Here is a 22,462-nt window from a genome sequence, read left to right as displayed (position 1 = left end):
TAACAACTTATGACATTACAATGTTCACTCTTTCTTTTCTTTCAAGCCGGATGTGGTGGAAAACAGTAAGTATGTACTGGTTCCAGGGAAAACGATTAATTTTTTTCACGCTAAAATGGCACTAAAAATTGTTGGGCAGCAAAGATGCGCCGAAACGTCACTTCCATTCAAAGCTTACTGAGTTTTTTGAGTTTTTCCGTAGACGATGATGGCAAGCAGAAGTTTTTTTTAATCATAACATGGAATATGTTTGATTACTTGAATATGCGTACGCAAACAATCACGACTAATGCTTCACTTCAAACAATTTTTGAAAGCTGATTTCGTGGTTGCACACAGTAAAAAAAATCTATTTTAACTGTAGGGTAGCACTGTTAAATGAACCCGAATTAGCACGCACGCTGACGAAGTCGACTGAAAAGTCGACATAAAATGTCATTTACTGTGAGCCGTGTTTACCAACACTGCCATTAGGCTGATGAACATGGCTCACAGTAAAAGTCATTTTATGTCGACTTGCGTCAACGTGCACAGGCTAATGTTCATGCTTGACAGTTCACCAGTACGGGTAACATGAACTAGAACAAAATTTTTGCGATTTGCTTTTAGCAAAACGAATAGTCGATAAAAAATCGAATCCATGTAAATAGTACTAGTGAACTACTGAAATATGAAAAAAGTAAGGTTAAGGTGAAGATATGTGGAAGCCACGTTGATAGGCACCGACTCGCTTGTTTACGCTCAAAGCAAATCGTAAAGAATTTTTCTAAGTCCATGTAAACTGTACAAGCGAACTGTGAGAAATGAACACTCAGTTCATTTGTGACGTCACCGTAAAGTATTCAATTATATGTTGGTGTCTCAGTGTGAGAACTTACACGGAAAGAGAGTCGAATGTGAGTGCTTGCGACAGTGTAGGAAGGTTTACTTTTTACGGTTGCAACACTGGGTAACTTGGTACTAGGATCGAAAAGTAGCGAAAAGTTTCCTGATGTTCGCATGGTGAGAGGATAAATCCCTAGGTTTATGAAGGTTAATGGGAAAGGAGAGGATGCTCACTTTCACTGGGATCGTTACTCTCCGAAGTCGGAAAGAATTCCATACTAAATTTGCAAAAGGGCGAATAAGATTTGTAAACAAACTTTTATTTTGATGATTTCTCTTAATTTACTATAATTTCAAAGCAGAAAACAATTGAAATTACTTCTACGAAGGGTAAAAATTTACATTAACGCATATTTTTCATGAAATTCTACTCTGCAGCAGACTAATGAGCGAAACAATTTTTTTTACAAAAAACACTTTCGCCCTTTTGACGAATTAATATTGAATTGACATTGCATGCACAACTCGCGAGAGAGGTATAGGTATGCAAACTCTCCATCTTTTTGTGGATTACAACGAAACGTCCCATTCTTTTCACAGCTCACATCGCGTATCGGACTGAATATTAACTTTTATAAGCCAAAGTGAATGATAGCCGGTAGAGAACAAAGCAGTCCGACGAGTTTTGTTTTCGAGGTAAAAATGGAAAACTGCAGTTGGCTGGATATGTAGCACGAATGCCGGAAGAGAGACTAGTCAATGTTACGTTCTTCAGAGAATTTGGAAGAGGTCAACTTCGAGGCAGTTCAACTTCTGCAATGGGACTGAGGAGCGTTGCTTAGCATTTTCGTGAAGTGTATTAGATCGATCGGCCTTGAGTGTTTAACGAAGCAATTGTGAAAGGTTGGTCGGTAACACAATGAGATCCATTACAAAGATACTATTCTCACGGCTGTGTATGTGTGTCTTATAATTAGGGCTGCCGGATTCACCAGGCGGAAATAGACATTAAATCACAAACTTATCACTGATAATCGACAGATTAGTTTAAAACGTGCTGCAAAAAGGACTGTTAAGCTGATTTTTCGTGATTGAGCTATGAGAGAGTAGACTGGAAGTAAAATTTGAGAATATGGGGAAATGACAGATTTCGCCAGATACGTGCATGGTCTACCAGATTGTTCATCAAAATACCGGTAACCTTAATGTGATATCTACACGGCAATGAAAATTTTTCAAATAATTAGATATTAAATCACTTTTGACTTAATTTTGGGGTATCGTTTAATAACATAAATGTTTTTTTTCAGTTTTACCACATGAGACATATACTACGTTCACACTACGAGCTAAAACGTGTTTAAACGCTGTCTTGATGACATTTTTCTTGTTGCCAATTATTATAACGTGTTTTAACTCTGTAGTGTGAACATAGTAATAGACGTGAAACAAAATGCAGCACTGTGTCAGTATCTGTATATATATAGGCGAAGATACAATCGAGGTGCGAATACACGATTTGGCATAGCGTACCTATAATCACGTTTTTTGTTCGTAAAAAACCTTAAACAGGCTGACAGTATACCGGGATACTCGCTAATTGAAAAACTCTAAACTATGGCAACTTTTACTGATTTTACTACCACGGAACAAGGAGCTGTCGAAATTCGCCTATCTGGCAAGTTATCTGCGGTTGTGTCAAACTGAATCAAACCTTAATCATATCTATGTAGCTTAATCAATTGATAACTGCCTTCAAAGGTCTCTGGACCGATGAGGAATAGTGTCAGTTACGTGATGTAGCTCTTCATAGTTAATTTTATCAGATTTACTGCGATCAGCCCGTTGAATAACAAGATGGAAGACGTGGAAGGTTTCACGAAGTTTTGAATTGATTTGTTATTCTCCCACTGTGCCCGGACAGTCTTCGATTTGTATAAAATCAATAAATTAGTATTAGTACTATGAGAGGTAAAACCCTCCCAATACGTGGGATTTTGGACGATCATAAAGGCAAACATTCGACAATCGTCAAGAATGTGGTCGAAAGTGGCTAAACAAGTTGGCCCTACCATTGCCCTAAACTCAATAAGGTTGAAGACGTTTAGGTTGGGAGAGAAGGTTCAGTGCCAAACCGTACAGTAGTGAAGTGAATCGGATGTAAGGAATGAAAATGTATGTAATTACTTTTCGAACATTCTCAGGTTTTAGTTAAATTTTGGCCAATTATTGATGGACAGGTAGCGAAGCCTTTAAAACCAATCGCAGATATACTTATGTTTGGCTTTTGTTCCTTGAACTCTTTCATTTATAAGGAAGCACTATATACTAGCACAATAAGAATCTGCTCAACAGTAACAGTAACAGTACGTTTGATCTAAACAGTTGAATGCATACATTTTCCCTATTCAAAATTTAGAAACGTAGGTGTATAGAAGGCCCCCCAGTAATGTAAACTCTGAGACTCGACACAGCTGCAAACAGACAGACAGACGAAGTTTTTCGAAGAGGACAAAATTTGGCAAAGCAGACCCGGCGAAAGTTGCCCGATACGAGACTGAATGAGTATTTGATTTTGTCCCATTCTGTGAGACAGGTTCTGAATGCAATTTTTTAATATTCAAATATTTCACTGACTGGAGTAGGTGGTCCTTGAAACAGTCAATCCCAACCTCAGCATGTTGAACTCGAATCTATCACTACTCCATCGATCTACACTTTGTAAGCAGACACGTAGACGCGATAGTCTTTCGCGAAACACTTATCGCCAGCAATGCCATTTGCCTGCTTTAGATAGAAAACCACAATCCTGAACTTATTCGGATGAACTCTTGAAACTTCGGTCACGGTCGAATATTCACCCCGATTCTGTATTCCGAACGAATCGAAATATTTCGATCGAGTAGTTAAATTGCATCCTACATTTCGTTCGAGTTATTTTGAAATCCGAAAATCATCCGTTCGAGCTGGTAATTTTTCGAACATCATACGTTCGACCACCAGACCCATTCCTGTTTTCGTTCGAGAGACTGGTTGCTGTCAATTTTATCCGACAAACTTTTATTGCGGATTCGTGTGATTTGCATAATCGAAATCTTAGCTGTAGTCCGGTTCTCTTCGTTCACACTGGTCAAGGAACAGTGAATGTAAAGATGTAAGTTGAATTATTATCATTTATTTTTTCCGCTCAACATAACGTTTGTCTACAATTACAGGGAAAAACATACGAACAGGACAACCACAAAAAACAATTCGAGAGGATGGTGCAATTACTGGATGCAAAACCTGATATTGCAAAGGGTTTTGTTCGTGGAAACTCCGCGAGTTCCGTATCCTTTTGGGACGATCTGGGAGCCGAACTTAACAGCTTGGGACCGCCCAGCCGCGACGACACTGGATGGAAAAAGGTAATTGTTGCTAAAATTGATCCGAAAACACAACGGTAATACCTTTTTTATATAGGTGTGGGCTGACTATAAATCAGCATTGAAACATAAACTGTCTCATAATAAAAGGGAGCTAAATGCGACCGGTGGAGGACCCAACAAGTTGATCCATTTATCTGAGCTGGAGGAACAGGCTGTGCAGCTAACCGGATTAACAGCAACGGTGGATGGAATAGCAGGTAGTTCCTCGCAAGGTGCTCCAAAGGCGTACGACAAAGAGAATGTTGACATTAACAGTGGCTGTTCCGAGGAATCCATAAGTGGAATTAATGAGACTGGTCTTTCTCAGCATTCCCAGTCTAGACGGCCTAGACAAACTACTGGCAAATTACTAGAATTGCAGGTCAAGCAACAACAACAATTTCACGCAGATGTCAAATCAGTTATGAGTTCCTCAAACAAAAAGTTGGATGATCTGATACATTACCAGCGCCAATCAGCGAAAGCGTTGATATCCATTGATGCGACTCTTAAGCAACAATCACATGAACAACAGCGTCACAACAAGGAGATGGAAAGGCTTACCTCAGAGAAGCTTGAACTGAAGAGAAGAATTCTAGAAATGCAAATAGCTTATGTTTCGGAAGCAAATTAATAATATGTTGATATCTTAAATAAACGCAATAAAATGCTTGCTATCTTATTTTCTTTCCCTTTAGTTCGACAGAAATTAATTCTGGAAAAATTAAGGATATCTGGACAAAACTTCGCAAAACTTATATTCATTCTAAATATATTTTTTGAAAGAGATCAAACAATCGGTTCTTTTTCGACTAAATTGGGCATAAGAATTTGTTGAGGATTCCGCCAGCAGTGATACTAAGATGAGGAACGTTAGCTTCTATTTGGTTATTTTTGTTGTATAGGACAATAGGGATCTTTAGGGGTGTTCGAGTTAAGGCATATTTTGGTACAGATTAGTACCGTGAGTTAATATCTCAGTCCTTTTCCAATTGTTAGGCCCGAAACTATTGAAAAAAAAAAAAAAATTTTTTTAGTTTGTTTCCTTTTAGGACAATAACACATCCAAACCAATGCGACTTGCACGACTTTATAGGTTGCCTTATCAGATCTAGCATAGATCTTTTTTCGCATCGGGGAAATATTCGCATTCACGCCCACGCGAACTGTATCTTGGGGGTCATTCATATATCTGTCACCGTCGCACATATCATTGTAGTTATGATGTTCGCGATCAGATGTTCTTCCTAATTTCTTTCCCTTTCGGGTCACGAGCGTGAATCCTCCGTCATTGCTAGTAGCTTCCTTACTAATAGTATTAGCTGTTGAGTTGGTGGGTGTTGGCATTTCTCTTTGTAGGATCTTTCCTCAGCAGTTTCTGGACATTGTTGTCCGTAGATTATGTATGTATTTGTATGTATGCATACATCGGAACATATCCAGAGATTTATATTGTATTGTGAATTAAATGCCAAAATGCACTGGCGACGGAAGCGGAACGGCAACGAAATCATAGCGGTTGATAAATTTTGACCAAACCAAAGCGACTTTCCTTTTCCAAACATTTGACATTTGGGGTTTTTCATTAATAACATAGAAATTTTCTATGGGGCTAACCTTAAACTGTTTTAAAACTTGTAGGATTTACTAAAGAACGTAATAAAGTAATTTGAGGTTTGGCCAATATTCCCCGAAGACCCTGGAACCGATAACAAAAGGCCAATAATGAATGCTCATTGCTCATTGGATCCACAGAGAAAATGACTCCAAAAATGACAAAAACAGTGTAGGTGGCAGTAGATAGTCTAAGAATCATTCCAACCATTTTCAAACTACGAGGAAACTTGACCGGTTCACCAATGAATCCGGAATATGGTCCCGGGGATCACTTTCATCACATCGCAAACCTTCATCATGGGACATATAAAAAAACATCTACTGAGCTTAGCAAGATATTTGAAAGCATTCAAAACATTTTAGGATGCCATTTGACCACGAATGCCATTTCCAGTGAATCCAGAATATGGTCCCAAAGGGTCACTTTGATCAAATCGCAAACCATCATCACGCGACATATCAAAAAACATCTACTGAGCCTCACAAGATAATTGAAGGCATTCGAAACAAGTTTGGAGGCCATTTGGCCGCGATGGTCAATTCCGGTGTATCCGGAATCTAGTCCCAGAGGGTCACTTTTACGAAATCGCATACCTTCATCATGCGACATATAAAAAAACATCTAAAGACCTTCACAAGATATTTTTTTTTTTTTATTCATTTCGTTTATTTGATAGGCACAAATGCGTTAGCTTGGCGGTGCCAAATTCTTTTGTTTTTACATTTTGTATATTTTAAAACTAGGAGGTTACAATGTTGAAATATTTTTTTAAAAAAGAAAAATTTTACAGCTATCTTAAGACTAGAAATAAGATTCTATATACAAGAGAGGGGGCGAAAGATTTTTTTATGAAAAAATTTTAAAACAAGGAATTCAATAGTAATAATTTTTAGGAAATATTTACAGTTATCTTAAAACTAACAATATAGTTTGGTACACAAAAGGGGGAACAAATATTTATGAGAAAATTCGCAGGTGTTTTAAGACTAGGGATACAATTCTATTTACAAGATGGGGGACAATAGTTTTAACAAAGAGGTAAAATTACAACTATCTTAAAACTAGGAATACAGAATACAAATTTGAACTTTTTTAGCGCAGATTTATGCTTGGTCAAGATATTCAGAGGGGGGCTGTAGAAGCAGTTGTATCAAGGACAGGGGAGAGAAAGCGTAGATGGTGACCAGGAGAGAAGAGCAAAACTTGCAACTTTCGCTCAAACGGGAGATCAGCGAAAGATTACCGCCTCAGTCTAGTAGGTCGGATTAGCGGATGGTATTCTTCGGACCCGCGGGGAATCCTTCAAAAGTCATCGGACCTTGAGTCGCTCTCGCTTCAGTTTCCGTAGTGGTAAGTGCGACGGCGGTTACATAGTTGCAGTCTGGAGCTGATCGGTCCCACAAGGCAAGAGAAAGCTTCTAAAACGAGAAATAAAAAGAGAGGGGCTAAATTGGGATATTTGTCGTTTTTATGAAAGTATAAATAAGGGACATATAGGGGAAATCACGATTTGCCAGTATATCTCGGACTGGGACATTGGGTGGTCTACCTCGGGCCCGAAGGGAATCCTTTAACTGAGACCTGGCGTCCAAGTACCCGGCGCATACCCAGACAACGTGCTCGATGTCGTGATAGCCCTCGTCACAAGCGCACAGACTACTCTCCGCAAGCCCAATACGCCGCAGATGCGCATCCAAGGTGTAGTGGTTGGACATAAGTCGGGACATTACACGAATAAAATCCCGACCCACATCCATCCCCCTGAACCAAGGCTTCGTTGATACCTTTGGGATAATGGAATGTAGCCATCGTCCAAGTTCACCATTGCTCCACGAGGTTTGCCAACTGTTGAGTGTCCTCTGACGACAAATACTAAAAAATTCTTTGAAGCAGATTGGTCTTTCGTATATGTCACCATTTAATGCGCCCGCCTTTGCTAATGAGTCGGCCTTTTCATTGCCCGGGATAGAACAATGAGAGGGGACCCAAACAAAGGTAATCTGATAAGATTTTTCAGATAACGTACACAAGGACTCCTGTATCTTCCCCAGAAAATACGGGAATTGCTTTTTAGGCTTCACCGCACGAAGAGCCTCGATAGAGCTGAGGCTGTCCGAAACGATGAAGTAGTGATCTGTGGGCAGAGTGTCGATGATCCCAAGGGCGTACTGAATTGCAGCTAACTCTGCGACGTAAACTGAAGCGGGATCATTGAGCTTGAATGAAGCGGTGATAGTATTGTTGAAGATACCGAAGCCAGTGGACCCATCGAGATTTGATCCGTCAGTGTAGAACATTTTGTCACAGTCGACTTCTCGGAATTTATTATAAAATATATTGGGGATCACTTGCGGGCGTATATGGTCCGGGATTCCACGAATCTCTTCCTTCATGGATGTGTCGAAGAATACAGTAGAATCAGAAGTATCTAGGAAACGAACACGGCTGGGAGTATATGAAGAAGGATTAATGCTCTGTGCCATGTAGTCGAAGTACAAGGCCATAAATCGGGTTTGAGAATTAAGCTCGACGAGCCTCTCGAAGTTTTCAATCACCAACGGGTTCAGAATGTCGCATCGGATGAGCAATCGATATGAGAGTTCCCAAAATCGATTTTTTAGCGGAAGAACGCCCGCCAGCACTTCGAGACTCATCGTATGGGTCGAGTGCATGCAACCCAAGGCAATGCGCAAGCAACGATACTGGATTCTCTCCAGTTTGATGAAGTGTATGTTCGCAGCGGAGCGGAAACAGAAACACCCGTACTCCATCACCGACAATATCGTTGTTTGGTACAACCTGATCAGGTCTCCTGGGTGAGCACCCCACCATGTTCCAGTTATTGTTCGGAGAAAATTGATCCTTTGTTGGCATTTCTGTTTCAGATACCTAATGTGACATCCCCAGGTACCTTTAGAGTCGAACCAGACCCCGAGATATTTAAATGTGAAAACCTGGTTGATCGTTGCACCCATTAATAGAAGCTGGAGTTGCGCCGGCTCATGCTTCCTAGAAAAAACAACCAACTCAGTTTTCTCCGTGGAGAACTCAATACCCAGCTGAAGAGCCCAAGCAGACAAATTGTCCAAGGTATTTTGTAATGGTCCTTGCAAATCGGCAGCTTTGGGCCCTGTAACAGAGACCACGCCGTCGTCTGCAAGTTGCCTTAGCGTGCATGAATTGGCAAGACAATCGTCAATGTCATTCACGTAGAAATTGTAGAGCAGGGGACTTAGACATGAGCCCTGGGGAAGACCCATGTAGCTAAATCGCGATGTTGTTAAATCGCCATGCGAAAAGTGCATGTGCTTTTCAGACAACAGGTTCAGCAAAAAGTTATTTAAAATTGGCGAAAGACCATGCTGGTGCAGCTTCTCTGACAGAATGTTGATAGAAACTGAGTCAAAAGCCCCCTTAATATCCAAGAAGACTGATGCCATCTGCTCTTTGTTAGCATAGGCCATTTGGATTTCTGTAGAAAGCAACGCAAGGCAATCGTTCGTCCCTTTGCCTTTGCGGAAGCCAAATTGTGTATCTGACAGTAAGCCATTTGCTTCAACCCAATTGTCGAGGCGAAACAAGATCATTTTCTCGAACAACTTCCGAATACAGGACAGCATTGCAATCGGCCGATATGAGTTGTGGTCGGAGGCTGGTTTTCCTGGTTTTTGGATGGCGATGACCTTCACTTGCCTCCAGTCATGAGGGACAATGTTGCCCCCAAGAAACTTGTTAAATAAATTCAACAAGCGCCTTTTTGCAGTGTCAGGTAGATTCTTCAGCAAGTTGAATTTGATTCTGTCTAACCCTGGGGCGTTATTGTTGCATGATAAGAGAGCAAGTGAGAACTCCACCATCGAAAACGGTGTTTCGTTCGCGGTATCGTGAGGAGACGCGGCGCGGTACGTTTTCTGTACCGGGACAGAGTCCGGACAGATCTTCTTGGCGAAAGCAAATATCCAACGGTTTGAATATTCCACGTTCTCGTTGGTACTATTACGGTTACGCATACGTCGAGCCGTACCCCAAAGAGTGCTCATCGCTGTTTCTCTCGTTAACCCGTCGACGAACCGGCGCCAATAACTACGTTTTTTGGCTTTCATTAGACTCTTCATTCGCCTTTCTAACGACGCGTACTGTAGATAGCTAGCGGGTAACCCGTCTTCCCGGAAGGCCTTATATGCAGTGGACTTTTCCGCGTACAGCTCTGAGCACTCTTTATCCCACCACGGGGTGGGAGACCGTCCATGGGTATTCGCGCTGGGTACTGGTTTAGTCTGAGCTTGATTCGCACTGTCGAGAATCAAGCCAGCCAAAAACCTGTACTCTTCCTCCGGAGGAAGTTCTTGAGTGGATTCGATTTTAACGGATATCGCGGTCGCGTAACTCTTCCAATCAATGTTCCGTGTGAGGTCATACGAGACATTGATTGTTTCCGATGGTCTTGAACCGTTAGCAATTGAAATCACGATAGGCAAATGATCGCTACCGTGGGGATCAGGGATCACCTTCCACATGCAATCTAACTGTAGCGATGTCGAGCAAAGCGATAAATCCAACGCGCTTGCGCGTGCTGGTGGTGTAGGAATCCGCGTCATTTCTCCCGTGTTTAAGATGGTCATGTTGAAATTATCGCAAAGATCTTAGATTAATGTTGATCTATTATCATCATGAAGACAGCCCCATACCGTACCGTGCGAGTTAAAGTCTCCCAGAACTAGCCGCGGTGCCGGTAAGGATTCCGTGATATTACAAAGCGTTCGGTGCCCTACCGAGGCTCTAGGAGGAATGTAGATGGAAGCAATGCAAAGGTCTTTACCTTTGATTAAAACTTGACAAGCGACAATTTCAATGCCTGGTGTCGAAGGGAGGTTAATTCGGTTGAAAGAATAGCACTTTTTGATCCCCAAAAGTACTCCTCCATAGGGGTTTTCTCGATCCAGACGAATTATATTAAAGTCGTGGAAGTTGAGATTTATATCGGAAGTTAACCAAGTTTCACATAATGCGAAAGCATCACATTTTAGACTATTTAGTAAAAATTTAAAGGAATCGATTTTCGGGAGGATACTTCTGCTGTTCCACTGTAGAACAGTGATCGAATCGGTGACCTCGTTCGATGACTTAGCCATCGAAGGATACGATCGCTGCAAGGAGGGGCCATTTAGCAGTCAACTGTTTCAAAAATGTTTGCACCATAGGGAGAAAATGTATCAGAATGCTTTTAAGAGGATCAGTAACATTGAAAGCTGTGAAAATTAAGTCCACTATGTCAGAAAATTTCATTAGTCCGCTACTGGACTGAGTATCTGTTTGAAAAAAGGGGACACTTGGGGTTTTTGGTGTCCCTGGAAGTGGTGGGTACTCCTTGTTAGAATTAATATTTCCAAGTCCTGGAGCAAATTGCTTCGGCTTTTGTGCATCACTTCCGTTGGATTTATTGATTGCGGTTGGCGCACTCTGAGTGGACGACACCTTGGCACCCTTACGAGGCAATGTAGGGGAGGCTAGATTTCTCCTCTTCCTGGATTCCCCTGGGTTAACCAATGATGTTCCCTCTTGTGGGTCGTCAGATTCTTGCTCAACGCCAGCCAAAAGAGCAAAGGAATTTTCGGAAGGGACAGATGGCGAAGCATTCTTTAGCATTTCTGCATAAGAGTGCCTCGAGCGATCCTTAAGGGAGCGCTTAATTTTATCCCCGCGCTGCTTGTACGCCGGGCATGACTTAAGAGCATGCGGAGGGCCCCCGCAGTAAATACACTTCTCAGTTTCTCCACCGCAAGCGTCATCCTCATGCTCTCCCTCGCATTTGCCGCACCGTTTTTTATTGCCACAATAAGTGGCTGTGTGGCCCAGTTGCTTGCAATTGCTGCAGTTCATTACCCGCGGTACAAATAGGCGAACAGGTAGGCGAACCTTATCCAGGAGGACATAGTTGGGAAGAGCAGATCCGGAGAAAGTCACCCGAATCGAGTCTGACGGAGAATAAGTTGTCTTATCATCTTCAGTTTTTGCGGAATACAATTGCTTGCATTCCAGAATTTTCACCTTTTGAAGTGAAGGGTCCTTAAAGCAGCCAACCCCGTACTTCAACAGGTCTTCGCACTTTAGACCCGGTTCGGCGACGACCCCATCGATCTCCACAACTCTACAAGGCACATACACTTTGAATTGCTTCGTAAAACGTTCGCTGCGAGCAATCTGGTTTGCCTGGTCGAGGTCATTTACTATAACGCGTATCTTATTAGCTCGAACACGTGTTATCTGAGCCACGGACGGGTAGTTGGCAGTCAGCTCCCGTGAGATTTCTAGAATATTGGGCGATTTCGTGTTGGGCCGGAAATACACCACCCAGGGTCCAGTCGAACTGGCTGGGTATGTTTTAATACGGGGAGGACTGGGGGAATCAGGGGAGGGAGTAATTTCGGGTTTATCCGGTATATCCATGGGAATATCATTCCCATCCAATGTTACTTCGCCCTCGGCCATTTAGGCACGAGGATAACACGTGGTGTAAACGAGAGATGAAACTTATATTCAGGGGAAAGGGCAGAAGTAGAGACCGATCGGGGAAAGGGAAATGAAAGAAAAAAAAATACTTAGCTTATATAGCGGCGATTCCGGCTATTCTGGTATTCACTTCACCAGCCTGGGCACCGGCGAACAAAGACTGCCTCGAACAATGGTTGACCTTCACTGACAATTTATTCTTGTTCACTTTATGCACAGCACCAGAAAACGAACTGCTTCGATCGAGAGCTCGGAGGGTTATGATTCACAAGATATTTGAAAGCATTCAAAGCAAGTTTGGGGGCCATTTAGCCGCGGTGGTCAATTCCGGTGAATCCGGAATATGGTCCTAAATGGTCGTACGAAATCGCAAATCTTCATCTTCAGACGTATCGAAAAACATCTAATGAGCTTCACAAGATGGACGAAAGTATTTAAAACAAGTTTCGAGGCCATTTGACCGCGGTGGTCAGTTTCGGTGAATTCCGAATATGGTCCCAAAGGGTCACTTTTATCTTATCGCAAACCATCACCATGCGACATGTCAAAAAAAATCTATTGAGCTTTGCAAGATGATCGCACACTCAGGCAAAAAATACAGCGAATTTCATAGGAATATCGTATACTTTTTAGCCACAAGTAGCACGTATGAAAATCATAAGATTATCTTATGAAACGGCATTTATTTTGTCAAATCGGTTTGCTATGATTTCATGTTCCATAAGGCATCTTTGATTTATCATGAGACAATATTATATATTTCTCATATGTTTATGAGAATCATAAGATGCTCGTATGAAATTCAAATGACTGGCATATGCAATACCTTATAAAGTAATAAGATAATCATAAAAGCCGTATGTTTTTCATGTTAATCTTATGAAAACATAGTTTTGTTACTTTTCTATGCATCATAAGATATATCTTATGAATTTCGTTATACGTTTTGCCTGGGTGTAGGCATTTAAAACAATTTTGGAGGACATGTGGCAAAATTTAGATTAGGACGTAAGTAACATTGAGAGCCTCTCTTTGTTTACTTTCTCTTTCGTTCATTACGACGTCACGACGTCAGTGTTAACTTTGCACTAATTTTCCAGTACATATCGAAAGCCGATGGTTATTGCTAGAATATTATGCAAGGAGTTGAGTACTAAATGTTGAAACGACCGAGTAATGAATAGTAGAGAAAGACCCCAAAGTGAATCTCTAATTGTTACGTCCTATTCAAAATTTTCTCCAGAGTTTACATCGATATTGAAGGTGCTTTTAACAACGTGTCTTTCGAATCCATTTTGGAAGCAGCACATGGTCATGGAGTACCTCCATATACCACGCAATGTTTAGCAACCGACGTCTGTGCCCATCGTTAAGGGGTTATATATGTTGAGGTCAAAAACTCAAAAAAATATTTATTCTTCTATCGTAAAGTTTAGGTTCTTAAGAATGTTATCTCAAATGTTTATAGAGACCGGAGCAGTGGACGCAAAGTTATAGCGTTTTCAATCTGGCTCCCTTACGGAGGTGTGGCTTATACTTGAAATTTTAAACGCGATTATCTCGAAATCGTGTATCCCAAAAATGTCTTTGTTACTATGTTTTAATTGCCGCAAGGTTCTACTGTATCGATTTTGTTGGCTGTTTTCTGCAAATTTAAGACTAAGATAAACGAATGTAATGAAATTGAAAGACGGATAGGTATTCAAGAGCGAATCAGTTATAAACTTGGAACGGCCGTCGGCGGTAAAACATGATGATGAGCTATTTTCTATCAAAAATCATGCGGTAGACTTGGGTGCAACGCCCAACTCCGCCTGGCAAACGATTCTTCACATTTCCTTTCGATCATGTCCATATGCGCCTGCCTAGTCCTAGTTTTCCGTTCTAAGTTTATAGCTGATTGGCTTTAGAATACCTATCCGTCTTTCAATTTCATTGCTTTTGAAGAATTTTTTTTTAATCAATCCTTCAACGATGCCACAGGTACATATACTAATGAATTTGTTTTAGTTTTATTCTTTCTTTTTTTTTGAGCTGTTGGACTGGAATCGTAGTCACAGCAAACCTCTTTTAAAAAAACTCGTTTTGCAGAAATTGCTGTAACTTGGACAATTATTAATATTTTTATGTTCTCAAGTGGATTTTGAAAATTGACCATTGTACGACGCTAGACGTATAACAAGTATTTTATAAAAATATGGTTACATCCCTTAACAAAAATTCAAACTTTTCCTTTTTTTTCCTGCATCTCAACATATACAACCCCTTAAGACACTAGAGATAAGGAAACTGAGTGTCTGCGGATGTCCTCAAGGTGGAGCGTGTCGCCACTTTTAAGGAACTTTGTCGCCGATGGCTTGTTGAGGAAACTTATTGAGCTTGGGTTTCGCAGATGATTATCATATAGTGTTCACCGGTATTTGCATTAACACACTTTTTGATATGATGCAACAAGCCTTGAGCAATGGTGTCATGTTGGACTATCACTTAATTCAAATTAAATATCAATGGTACTTTTCACGCAACGAAGGATTACAACCAGAGCTCGTCCGTCTTTAACTCTGAAGTTGTTGTAGCAGATCAAGGGCAATTCTTGACTCAAAACTTAACTGGACAGCTCACATCGATTTCAGAATCAAGTAAGCTTGCATGGCCTTCGGCCAATGTAGACGGGCTTTCGGCAAATCTTGGGGACTCAAACCCAAGTATATTCAGTGGATGTACACAACAATTGTTATACCAATACTGGTATAGGGGTGTCTTGTTTGGTGGCAGAAGGGAGAAGTTCAATTGACAGTTCAATCAAAGATTTGTGGTTCTCCATACATAGATAAACCTATGTACAGAGAGCTGAAACTCAAGGATATGGTATTGTTCCTAACCCAGTGTGGTATTGAGCTATAGTTTAAGCCGTATTTGAATGACAATGTCTCTTCGGGGGTGTTGTCGTTCTGTTAACTCAATATGCCCTCGGGGGTGTTGATATTCCGCCCACTGTTTACATAAAAATTTTAAATCCCTGCGGGGGTTGGAAGTTTTATTCCTACTATTGTAGCAACTGCAGATCGTTCAGCACCTTTCCGGGGGTGCAGAATGCTCCGTTTTAATTGTTCTGTGTCGCTATTTTCCTTACCCCTTACCTTACCTTCCCCAATCCTTCCCATCAGGGAAATGATGAAAGGACAAATCATGACAAATCTCCGATCAACATGGGGAACGTGCCATTTGAGCCAGTTGCTACTGATTCCTTGTAATCACACAATGTAAACCATTAACCCATTATGTCCTAGCGTATGAAATTTCATACGCAAAAACAACACATTTCAGGATCATACTTGTTATACAATACAGGCTTTTTAAAACTTCTGGTCTTCTGTGAACGTCAATTAATACTCTATAGTTTAAATTGTGTATGCTCAATAATCTTTTTTTATAAAATTCCATTGTGTTTTCTAATGACAAAGTTGGACTAAATTCAAACCAAAATGTGAACAATACATATTATTAATTTTCTCTTCTAAATCACTAATTCTTGTTTCGGATTGTAAACGAATGGCCATGAGAGGTGTGAAAGATGTGGCTCAGTGCGAAAAAATGGAAGAAATTGGTGAAACAATTGCGAAAATTCTGCTGGTAGTGCAACGTATGAAATTTCATACGCTAGGCTGAACCGATATCTTTTTTCCTAAGGCAAAATAATATCCTCTTTAGGACCAGGAGGGGATTCACAACTTTCTCGCTGATTTTAACGTTGAGTCAGTGCATTCAAGGCTAACAAATGCTTAATACGTAGCAAATCATACCTGGTTCTACCCAGAATATTTTTTATATAAATTCTCGTTGGAAAATGTTCTTTTTCTTAAAATAATTACAAAGTTTGAGGGAAAGATGGTTTGGTGAAACGAACCAATCATGTGACGAAACGGCACGAGAGAGGAGAGAAGTATTAAAATCATTCAAAAAAGCTGCTAAATGAATGATCTCGCAAGGTTGAAGATATTATTCGATGTTATGCTGAATATAAAGAATTTAGCCGAATTTTTCATTTAATGATTTTTTGATACCCTATCAGCCCAGCGTATGAAATTTCATACGATAGTTTTTTTCGCAACAAAACGTTCCAAAGTGGATATTTTATTTTTCCCATACTTAATTCGGCATAATATGAGGGCCCACGAAGTATTTTATAAATTGCCAAAAGCTTTAACATAGCTGGGTTATAATGGGTTAAATACATCCACTAATATTTCCTTGACCTGATATAACGTAAATACGCTAACAGGCTATTGTCACAAATAAGCATACAAATACAACTAGTATGTGAATTTCATGGGTACATCTAGATTTAGTGTCTCCTGCCCAATTATACCCATTTCGGAATCGGTTGTTGCATTCGAGGTTCCATACTGACTCTATTCAGGATTGGACTTACCGGGTGGTTTGTCATCTACTGGGAAATGGAAGGAAAGCAGTGGATCAATTCCTAACTCAGATACATAGATGGGCCCAAATGGTAACCAGAGAGTTACTCGAAATTGAATTCTGATTTTTATTTCTCCCACATACTCAAGTACGATCGTTTTACTCAACTTTATATATAATAGAACAACAAGGTTTATTTCATAAAAATTACTGATAACAACCAAACTCCAAACATATATTGTGCAACGCACAACAGACATTTATAATTTGCGCAGCTTTCTTTGGGGCATAATGGAGCTGCCTGGCGCCCAGGATACACCTAAAGCGATTCTTGAGAACACCAATAGTTCTCTCGACAATATTTCTGCCTAATGCATGTCTACGGTTGAAGTCGCTCTCTACACTTCCTTCTTCAGCAGCTCTAAACGGCGTTACTAGCCATGGTTCTGATGGATAGCCCGCATCACCTGTGTAGGATATATACAGGTAGATGTCAGTTGATAGAGGTTTCAATTTCAACTCACCTAGAATCTTTGTATTAACTTCACCGTTTCGATGTTGTTGCTCAAAATAGGCTCGAGCTGGGCTTACTCGCCATATGTGAGAGTCGTGGTTAGATCCCTGGAAGCTCGGATCGACAAAACGAATCCTTTGTTGATCATCACATACCTGTTCAAAAGGAAATATTTTCAAAAGTGTGTTGTATATAGGAGCGCAACTTACAACAAGAACATTAAGGCTGTAGAAACCTTTCCGGTTATAAAACAAATTGCGATCTTGCGCAGGCGGAATGATTCGAATATGTGTCCCATCCACGCACATTATTACTCCTGGAATCCCTGATTTCCGATAAAAATTCAGTTTGGCACGACACTGTTCTTCTGGAGACATTTCCAGGGATATCCACTTTGGGCAAAGTTTTCGTTCCAATATTTCGAGCATATCAGCCAGTACTTTTGAAAATGTTGGTTGAGCAATCGAAACATGAAAATCTCGTCCCGCTCCATGCTGATAATTTCCTTCAGCAAAAAATCTGAAACACGCTGCCAACTTCTCCTTTGCGGATAGACTGCTTTTTCTAGCATAAGTAAATTCGTCTTGAATTTCAGTCAAAACGTACCGGAAAGCTTCCTTATTCAATCGAAAACTTTTTATGAATCTGTATAAAGGAAATCCGTAGACAAAATATATCAAAATACTTAGTTGAGAAATAAATGGATACTTACGCATCATCTGAAAGTTCCATCGGATCGGATGATAAACGGAGGTTTCTCCGGTGTTGGCGAAGTAAACCGATTTCTTCTTGCGCTGCCAAAATCGGTATCAATAACGAATCCATCAAGAATATCGATAGTTTTGCTCCTGATTCTCTATTTTTAATGCAAAACAATAATTTGGCACTGTTGCGGTTGGTTTATTTACGAAACGAAATGAGAACCTGTTGACATTTCCAAACGTGTTCGAAATTTGCAGTGCTCCCGAAAATGAATCGATCGAAACATGCTAAACGAACGGAATAGAGAGTACCACTTTCGAAGTCGAACGAAATATTAGTTTCGAACGAAACACGGATCCGTCGGAATAGAGAATCGGGCTGATTGTCTCGTCAGGTTTTTCAAGATTTTCGGAATACTTAATTTAATGGAGCCCTTGATGATGAATCTTATTCAACATCCATTTCACTATCCGGTGGGTCTTTTGCTAAAGATATGCGAACCCGGCACAAAGTGGGAACGTAAATAATGTGATCGGAGAGACAGGAATTGTGGAAGATACAACAAATTAAAAGACGAATCAGGGGAAAGTAAATCATCTTTACTGGATGAACAACTGGATGTTGTTGATATCAATCAACTCGTCGCTGACAGAACACTAGTAGCTAGCACAAACAATGGGCAGTAGTGTTGAGCGGTAATAGTTCAAAACAGTTCCTTTATTTCGCACGCAAAAATAATGTACCGGAGCCTTGATGAATCACGGTAGCCGTCTAGTACATGGGAATAGAAACTTCAAATGTAGTGATGTAAAGTCCTGCTCCGTCGCGATATATAGATCTAAACTATGGAATTTCGATTAAAATAATTACCGTGTAGGTAATCCCTGTTGGTGATTGTTTGCTTTAAAGAGTGTGTGTGTTTTTTATCACCTTAGGTAGAATTGAAGTACGAGGGCTAGAAAAATTTAATTTCAGACGTCTTGTTAGCAACGAATAGAACATGGGTATGGCTTACCAGACGAAAGTATACCGGTTTCTACTAATCTACTAACATAAAAAAGTTCTGAATGCAGATGTAAATCGTACTGCTGAAAATTATTAAAGGGATCTTCTTCAGGATTTGGCCGAAAATCTAGCAATATTTGACATGAAAAGACATACGAACTTCTTCCTTTGATCTTTTATTCGTTATTGATCGATAATTGGAAAATGAGTTTTTTTCAAAAACTCAAAAAGGCGTCTTCAAAAAGCAGATACCGTCGGCCTCCGCACACGAAATATAGTCCTACTTTGTCAAGTGCAGGGCCTCTCGTAGTTAACTGAAATGAGAAATGGGTATAATTTATTAAAATAGATAAAATTTTCTGACTGACACCTAATTTCAATAAATTTTGATGAAAAAAAAACAATTTCGTAGACATTAAAGCCAAAAGTGAAAGTTGGCTCTATTTTTCCTGTACTTTCTTTTAAAAGTTATAAATAAATAATTTTTCATTCCAACGTTAGGTACAAGTCAGACATAAAAAGTGTATACTTCCATACATTTTTTAAATAAAGGAAATCAGATCAATTGAGTCCTATTTTTGACGTTAGAAGAAAAACATGGTTTCGAGAAAAATGCCATTTTGAATTTTGGAAAATAAATTATTTTCTAATTATCGGTAAATAACGAATAAAAGATCAAAAGTAGAAGTTCGCATATCTTCATTTTTCCATAAAAAATTCTCCAATATTGCTTTGATTTTCTGCCGAATCCAAGAGAAGGTCCCCTGAAGAATGTTCCTTATTTACGAAAACAAGCTCAAATGAAATGCGTAGATTTGCTGGCGTTGACAACGAGGTTCGAATAATGAATATGCATTCATTAGTTCAGAAGCGAAATATTTTAATTTATTGGGAAAGAAATATTAAGCCATAAACAGTCCTAAATCTTGTGTTAAAAATTATTATTATTACAGTCAGATAGTTTTTTTTGGAATCATTAACACTGAACACATCAGGATACAGTTAATGCCGGCAAAGTTCGGCATAATAGTAGAAGTTACTGTCACCATGAGCACGTTGCTCTAATGCTTGGAAACATATGTGAATATGTAGCGTTCGGCGATTTAAATCACAAATCCAGACACGTAACGTGTTCCTCACTATAATTCGTTAAGGTCATTTCTTTCGGCACTCAACATTCTTTGTTTGGTTAGATCGGAGACTCAATCGAACATGAGTGTCCGATCTTCTCAATAACAAAGTTTCATATCTGATTTCACTGTTCAGCCAATTCAACTACGAAACGAAAGATCCCGCATTGCCAATTAACTCAACAGTCAGGTTCGCCGTTTTCACATCCGAGTGTCTGCAGTGACGGTGCCAATGACCGCCAATGATCCGTCCTAGGCAAACACCCGTTAGTGAACGGGGGGAAAACTGTGTGTATGTGCCTGAAAAAGGGATTCTCTCTCTCTCTTGAAACCCGGTCTCCGTTTTGTCCGGAATGGTTATTGATGATTACGAGTATACCTTCATTTAGTACTAAATTGATTTTAATTGAATTTAATTAACTTCCACTCTCACGTTCCGTGCGGCAACTTCGGGATGCTTGCAGAACCAGCAGTGTACTTCCTACCAGCAGCATATTTTCCCGCAGCAACATAAGCAGCAGCAGGCAGGCAGGCCGTTCCCGTGGCTGATCCAGCATACACCACATCGTCCACACCAGTAGAGAAGAATTCAACAAATTGTGCGGCTCTTGTTCTCTGCAGTCGAAACCGGTGACATTCGGTAAGAAAAGAAATGGAAGACGGTATCGTCATCTGCTTGAGTGATCCTATACGGAATCGTGAGTGAAGCGGTGCCGTTGCCTACTGAAATATGGGTAGTGTTTATCAATTTCGATTAGCTATCCCTCTTGATGTGAGGGTACTTTTCAAAAAAAAACCTTTCGTTGAGAGTGTAGTTGTGGGAATTGAATTGATTGTTTTTACGATTTCATTTTGACTTTAATTTTATAGAACACTGTATTCGTAAAAGAAACAGGAATTGCGAAATTTACCATTTTGCGATACTTACCTTATAAATCACTGACAACAGTTTTGAAGCTTCCATGTGATCTGACTCGGGTAGGTTTCTGACAGTAAATAATTCGTCGACTAGGGTAATTGACGCTGGAACAAAGTGACTTAAGTCAATTTTCTCCACCCGAACCTGAAGTTCAAGTTCAGGGAAGAAAACATCAAAAATTACTCCGTAAGAAAAAATCCTTTAAGGCTAAAATGAATATTGATTAGTGCAGTTCTGATTTAATAAAATATTACCTTTATACTACACCAACAGTCAATCTCAGTACACCTTTGTCTCACGAGAAAAGTGAATTCCTTTTTTCCCATATTATCACGCAGCTCAAAGAGCAATCAATTCGCTACACGGACGTGGCACGTGCTCTTCTTTTGAACAAAAGCGAACACAAACCAATTTGTCTTACCCATACACACATCCACGTGAAGCGGAACAATGCGAATCGGAAGCGTTATAATTTCGAAAATGCTCCCTCGTCGTCGTTGCCGTCATCCGAACACAACACCAAAAAAATCTGACAATACCTTTCACACCGTGCACTGATCGCATTTGGCAGACAAATCCCAGCCAACAATCCCATCAATTTCCAATATCTCACTCGTTTGTTCACCCTCCATCTACCACGGCCTACTAGATGCACCTTCCCCCGTGTGTTCGGTCGGCTTCGGGTCGGCGGCGCGCGTCCTTTCTACAGTTTACATTTATTGGCATTGTGCACAACGGTTACCTTTTAAATACGCACACACACACACACTCACATAGCAGAACCATCCGATTAAAAACCAAACCGTCAACTTCTACCTACCGTGCGTCAGGTCGACTTGGCCGCTGAATGCCTGATTTGCCACATCTGAATGAATACTCATTGTTGTGTAGATCGGTATTGCTATTTTTTGCTCCCTGTCCCCCTCAACCCCGTTCGACGACCGTCGATCAGCATCGTGGTCGTTAAAACCGGTAAAAATTTAAATCCCATCATCCCTCACAAAAAGAGACCTCGCCGGTGTACGTATCTAGTACGGTGGTGTGGTGGTATACAACACTGTACGCGGGAGCGAGGCGAAAGTCGTTCACCCGCCGCCACCACCACCACCACCACCGTTATCGTCGTTGACGTCGTCGACCGTCGTTGTCGTATCACGGTTGCACCCTACCTTGCTTGCATTGCAACAGAACAGGGATGATTTATTCCTTTTCAAATAGTTGCTCATCGTCCGTCGTGGGTAACAAACAACGCCGATCGGATCGGAGCAGGCCGTGATCTGCGGGCTGCGTTTTTTTCAGGTGAGGGGTGGTTTGATGGTTAGGGATGCCCGCTTCTCGGTAAGAATGTATTTTTTTTGCTTTAAACGTGATCTCCATAGTAGTTTTTGGAAGTTGAATCTCATATCGCAC

General features: G+C 40.5%; 3 protein-coding genes across 11 annotated transcripts; 1 reads left to right on the top strand and 2 right to left on the bottom strand.

The window, feature by feature from the left end:
• Positions 1–4,085: 4,085 nt before the first annotated feature.
• LOC131676123 (uncharacterized) lies at positions 4,086–4,866 on the top strand. The gene is made up of 2 exons (XM_058955248.1): positions 4,086–4,232; positions 4,288–4,866. Exons 1-2 carry the CDS (start codon positions 4,086–4,088, stop codon positions 4,864–4,866), a joined length of 726 nt encoding a protein of 241 aa, XP_058811231.1.
• A 12,059-nt stretch (positions 4,867–16,925) lies between these two features.
• On the bottom strand, positions 16,926–18,189 carry LOC131676448 (putative nuclease HARBI1). Its single transcript, XM_058955516.1, has 4 exons — positions 18,009–18,189; positions 17,506–17,941; positions 17,307–17,451; positions 16,926–17,249 (listed from the first exon to the last, which is right to left on the bottom strand). The coding sequence occupies exons 1-4, from the start codon at positions 18,119–18,121 to the stop codon at positions 16,990–16,992; spliced, it is 954 nt and encodes a 317-aa protein (XP_058811499.1). The 5' UTR covers positions 18,122–18,189; the 3' UTR covers positions 16,926–16,989.
• Positions 18,190–19,209: 1,020 nt separating this feature from the next.
• Positions 19,210–21,915, bottom strand: LOC131676447 (uncharacterized). 9 transcript variants are annotated; one of them, XM_058955514.1, is made up of 4 exons: positions 21,318–21,727; positions 21,236–21,259; positions 21,062–21,156; positions 19,918–20,853 (listed from the first exon to the last, which is right to left on the bottom strand). In XM_058955514.1, the coding sequence occupies exons 1-4, from the start codon at positions 21,376–21,378 to the stop codon at positions 20,563–20,565; spliced, it is 471 nt and encodes a 156-aa protein (XP_058811497.1). In that variant the 5' UTR covers positions 21,379–21,727; the 3' UTR covers positions 19,918–20,562. The 9 variants fall into 9 exon arrangements, 3 of the variants coding, with proteins under 3 accessions (XP_058811497.1, XP_058811496.1, XP_058811498.1); XR_009303182.1 differs by lacking the exon at positions 19,918–20,853 and adding an exon at positions 19,210–19,317 and having other exon boundaries at positions 21,062–21,259; positions 21,307–21,727; XR_009303185.1 differs by lacking the exons at positions 19,918–20,853; positions 21,236–21,259 and adding an exon at positions 19,210–19,317 and having other exon boundaries at positions 21,307–21,727.
• Positions 21,916–22,462: the final 547 nt, after the last annotated feature.

Source organism: Topomyia yanbarensis, chromosome 1, assembly GCF_030247195.1.
Source record: "Topomyia yanbarensis strain Yona2022 chromosome 1, ASM3024719v1, whole genome shotgun sequence".
Taxonomy (NCBI): domain Eukaryota; kingdom Metazoa; phylum Arthropoda; class Insecta; order Diptera; family Culicidae; genus Topomyia; species Topomyia yanbarensis.
This window is presented reverse-complemented; position numbering and strand designations above follow the sequence as displayed.

Excerpts from the sequence above, each read along its gene's own strand:
- LOC131676123 (XM_058955248.1), top strand. The coding sequence starts at position 4,086 with ATGGTGCAATTACTGGATGCAAAACCTGATATTGCAAAGGGTTTTGTT. Across the intron at positions 4,233-4,287 it reads ACGACACTGGATGGAAAAAG|GTGTGGGCTGACTATAAATC; the intron begins GTAATTGTTGCT and ends TTTTTTATATAG.
- LOC131676448 (XM_058955516.1), bottom strand. The coding sequence starts at position 18,121 with ATGGATTCGTTATTGATACCGATTTTGGCAGCGCAAGAAGAAATCGGT. Across the intron at positions 17,942-18,008 it reads ATGGAACTTTCAGATGATGC|ATTCATAAAAAGTTTTCGAT; the intron begins GTAAGTATCCAT and ends TCCTTTATACAG. Across the intron at positions 17,452-17,505 it reads ACAGCCTTAATGTTCTTGTT|GTATGTGATGATCAACAAAG; the intron begins GTAAGTTGCGCT and ends CCTTTTGAACAG.
- LOC131676447 (XM_058955513.1), bottom strand. The coding sequence starts at position 21,378 with ATGGGAAAAAAGGAATTCACTTTTCTCGTGAGACAAAGGTGTACTGAG. Across the intron at positions 21,197-21,306 it reads ACTGTTGGTGTAGTATAAAG|GTTCGGGTGGAGAAAATTGA; the intron begins GTAATATTTTAT and ends CTTGAACTTCAG. Across the intron at positions 20,854-21,061 it reads TGTTGTCAGTGATTTATAAG|GCAACGGCACCGCTTCACTC; the intron begins GTAAGTATCGCA and ends ATATTTCAGTAG.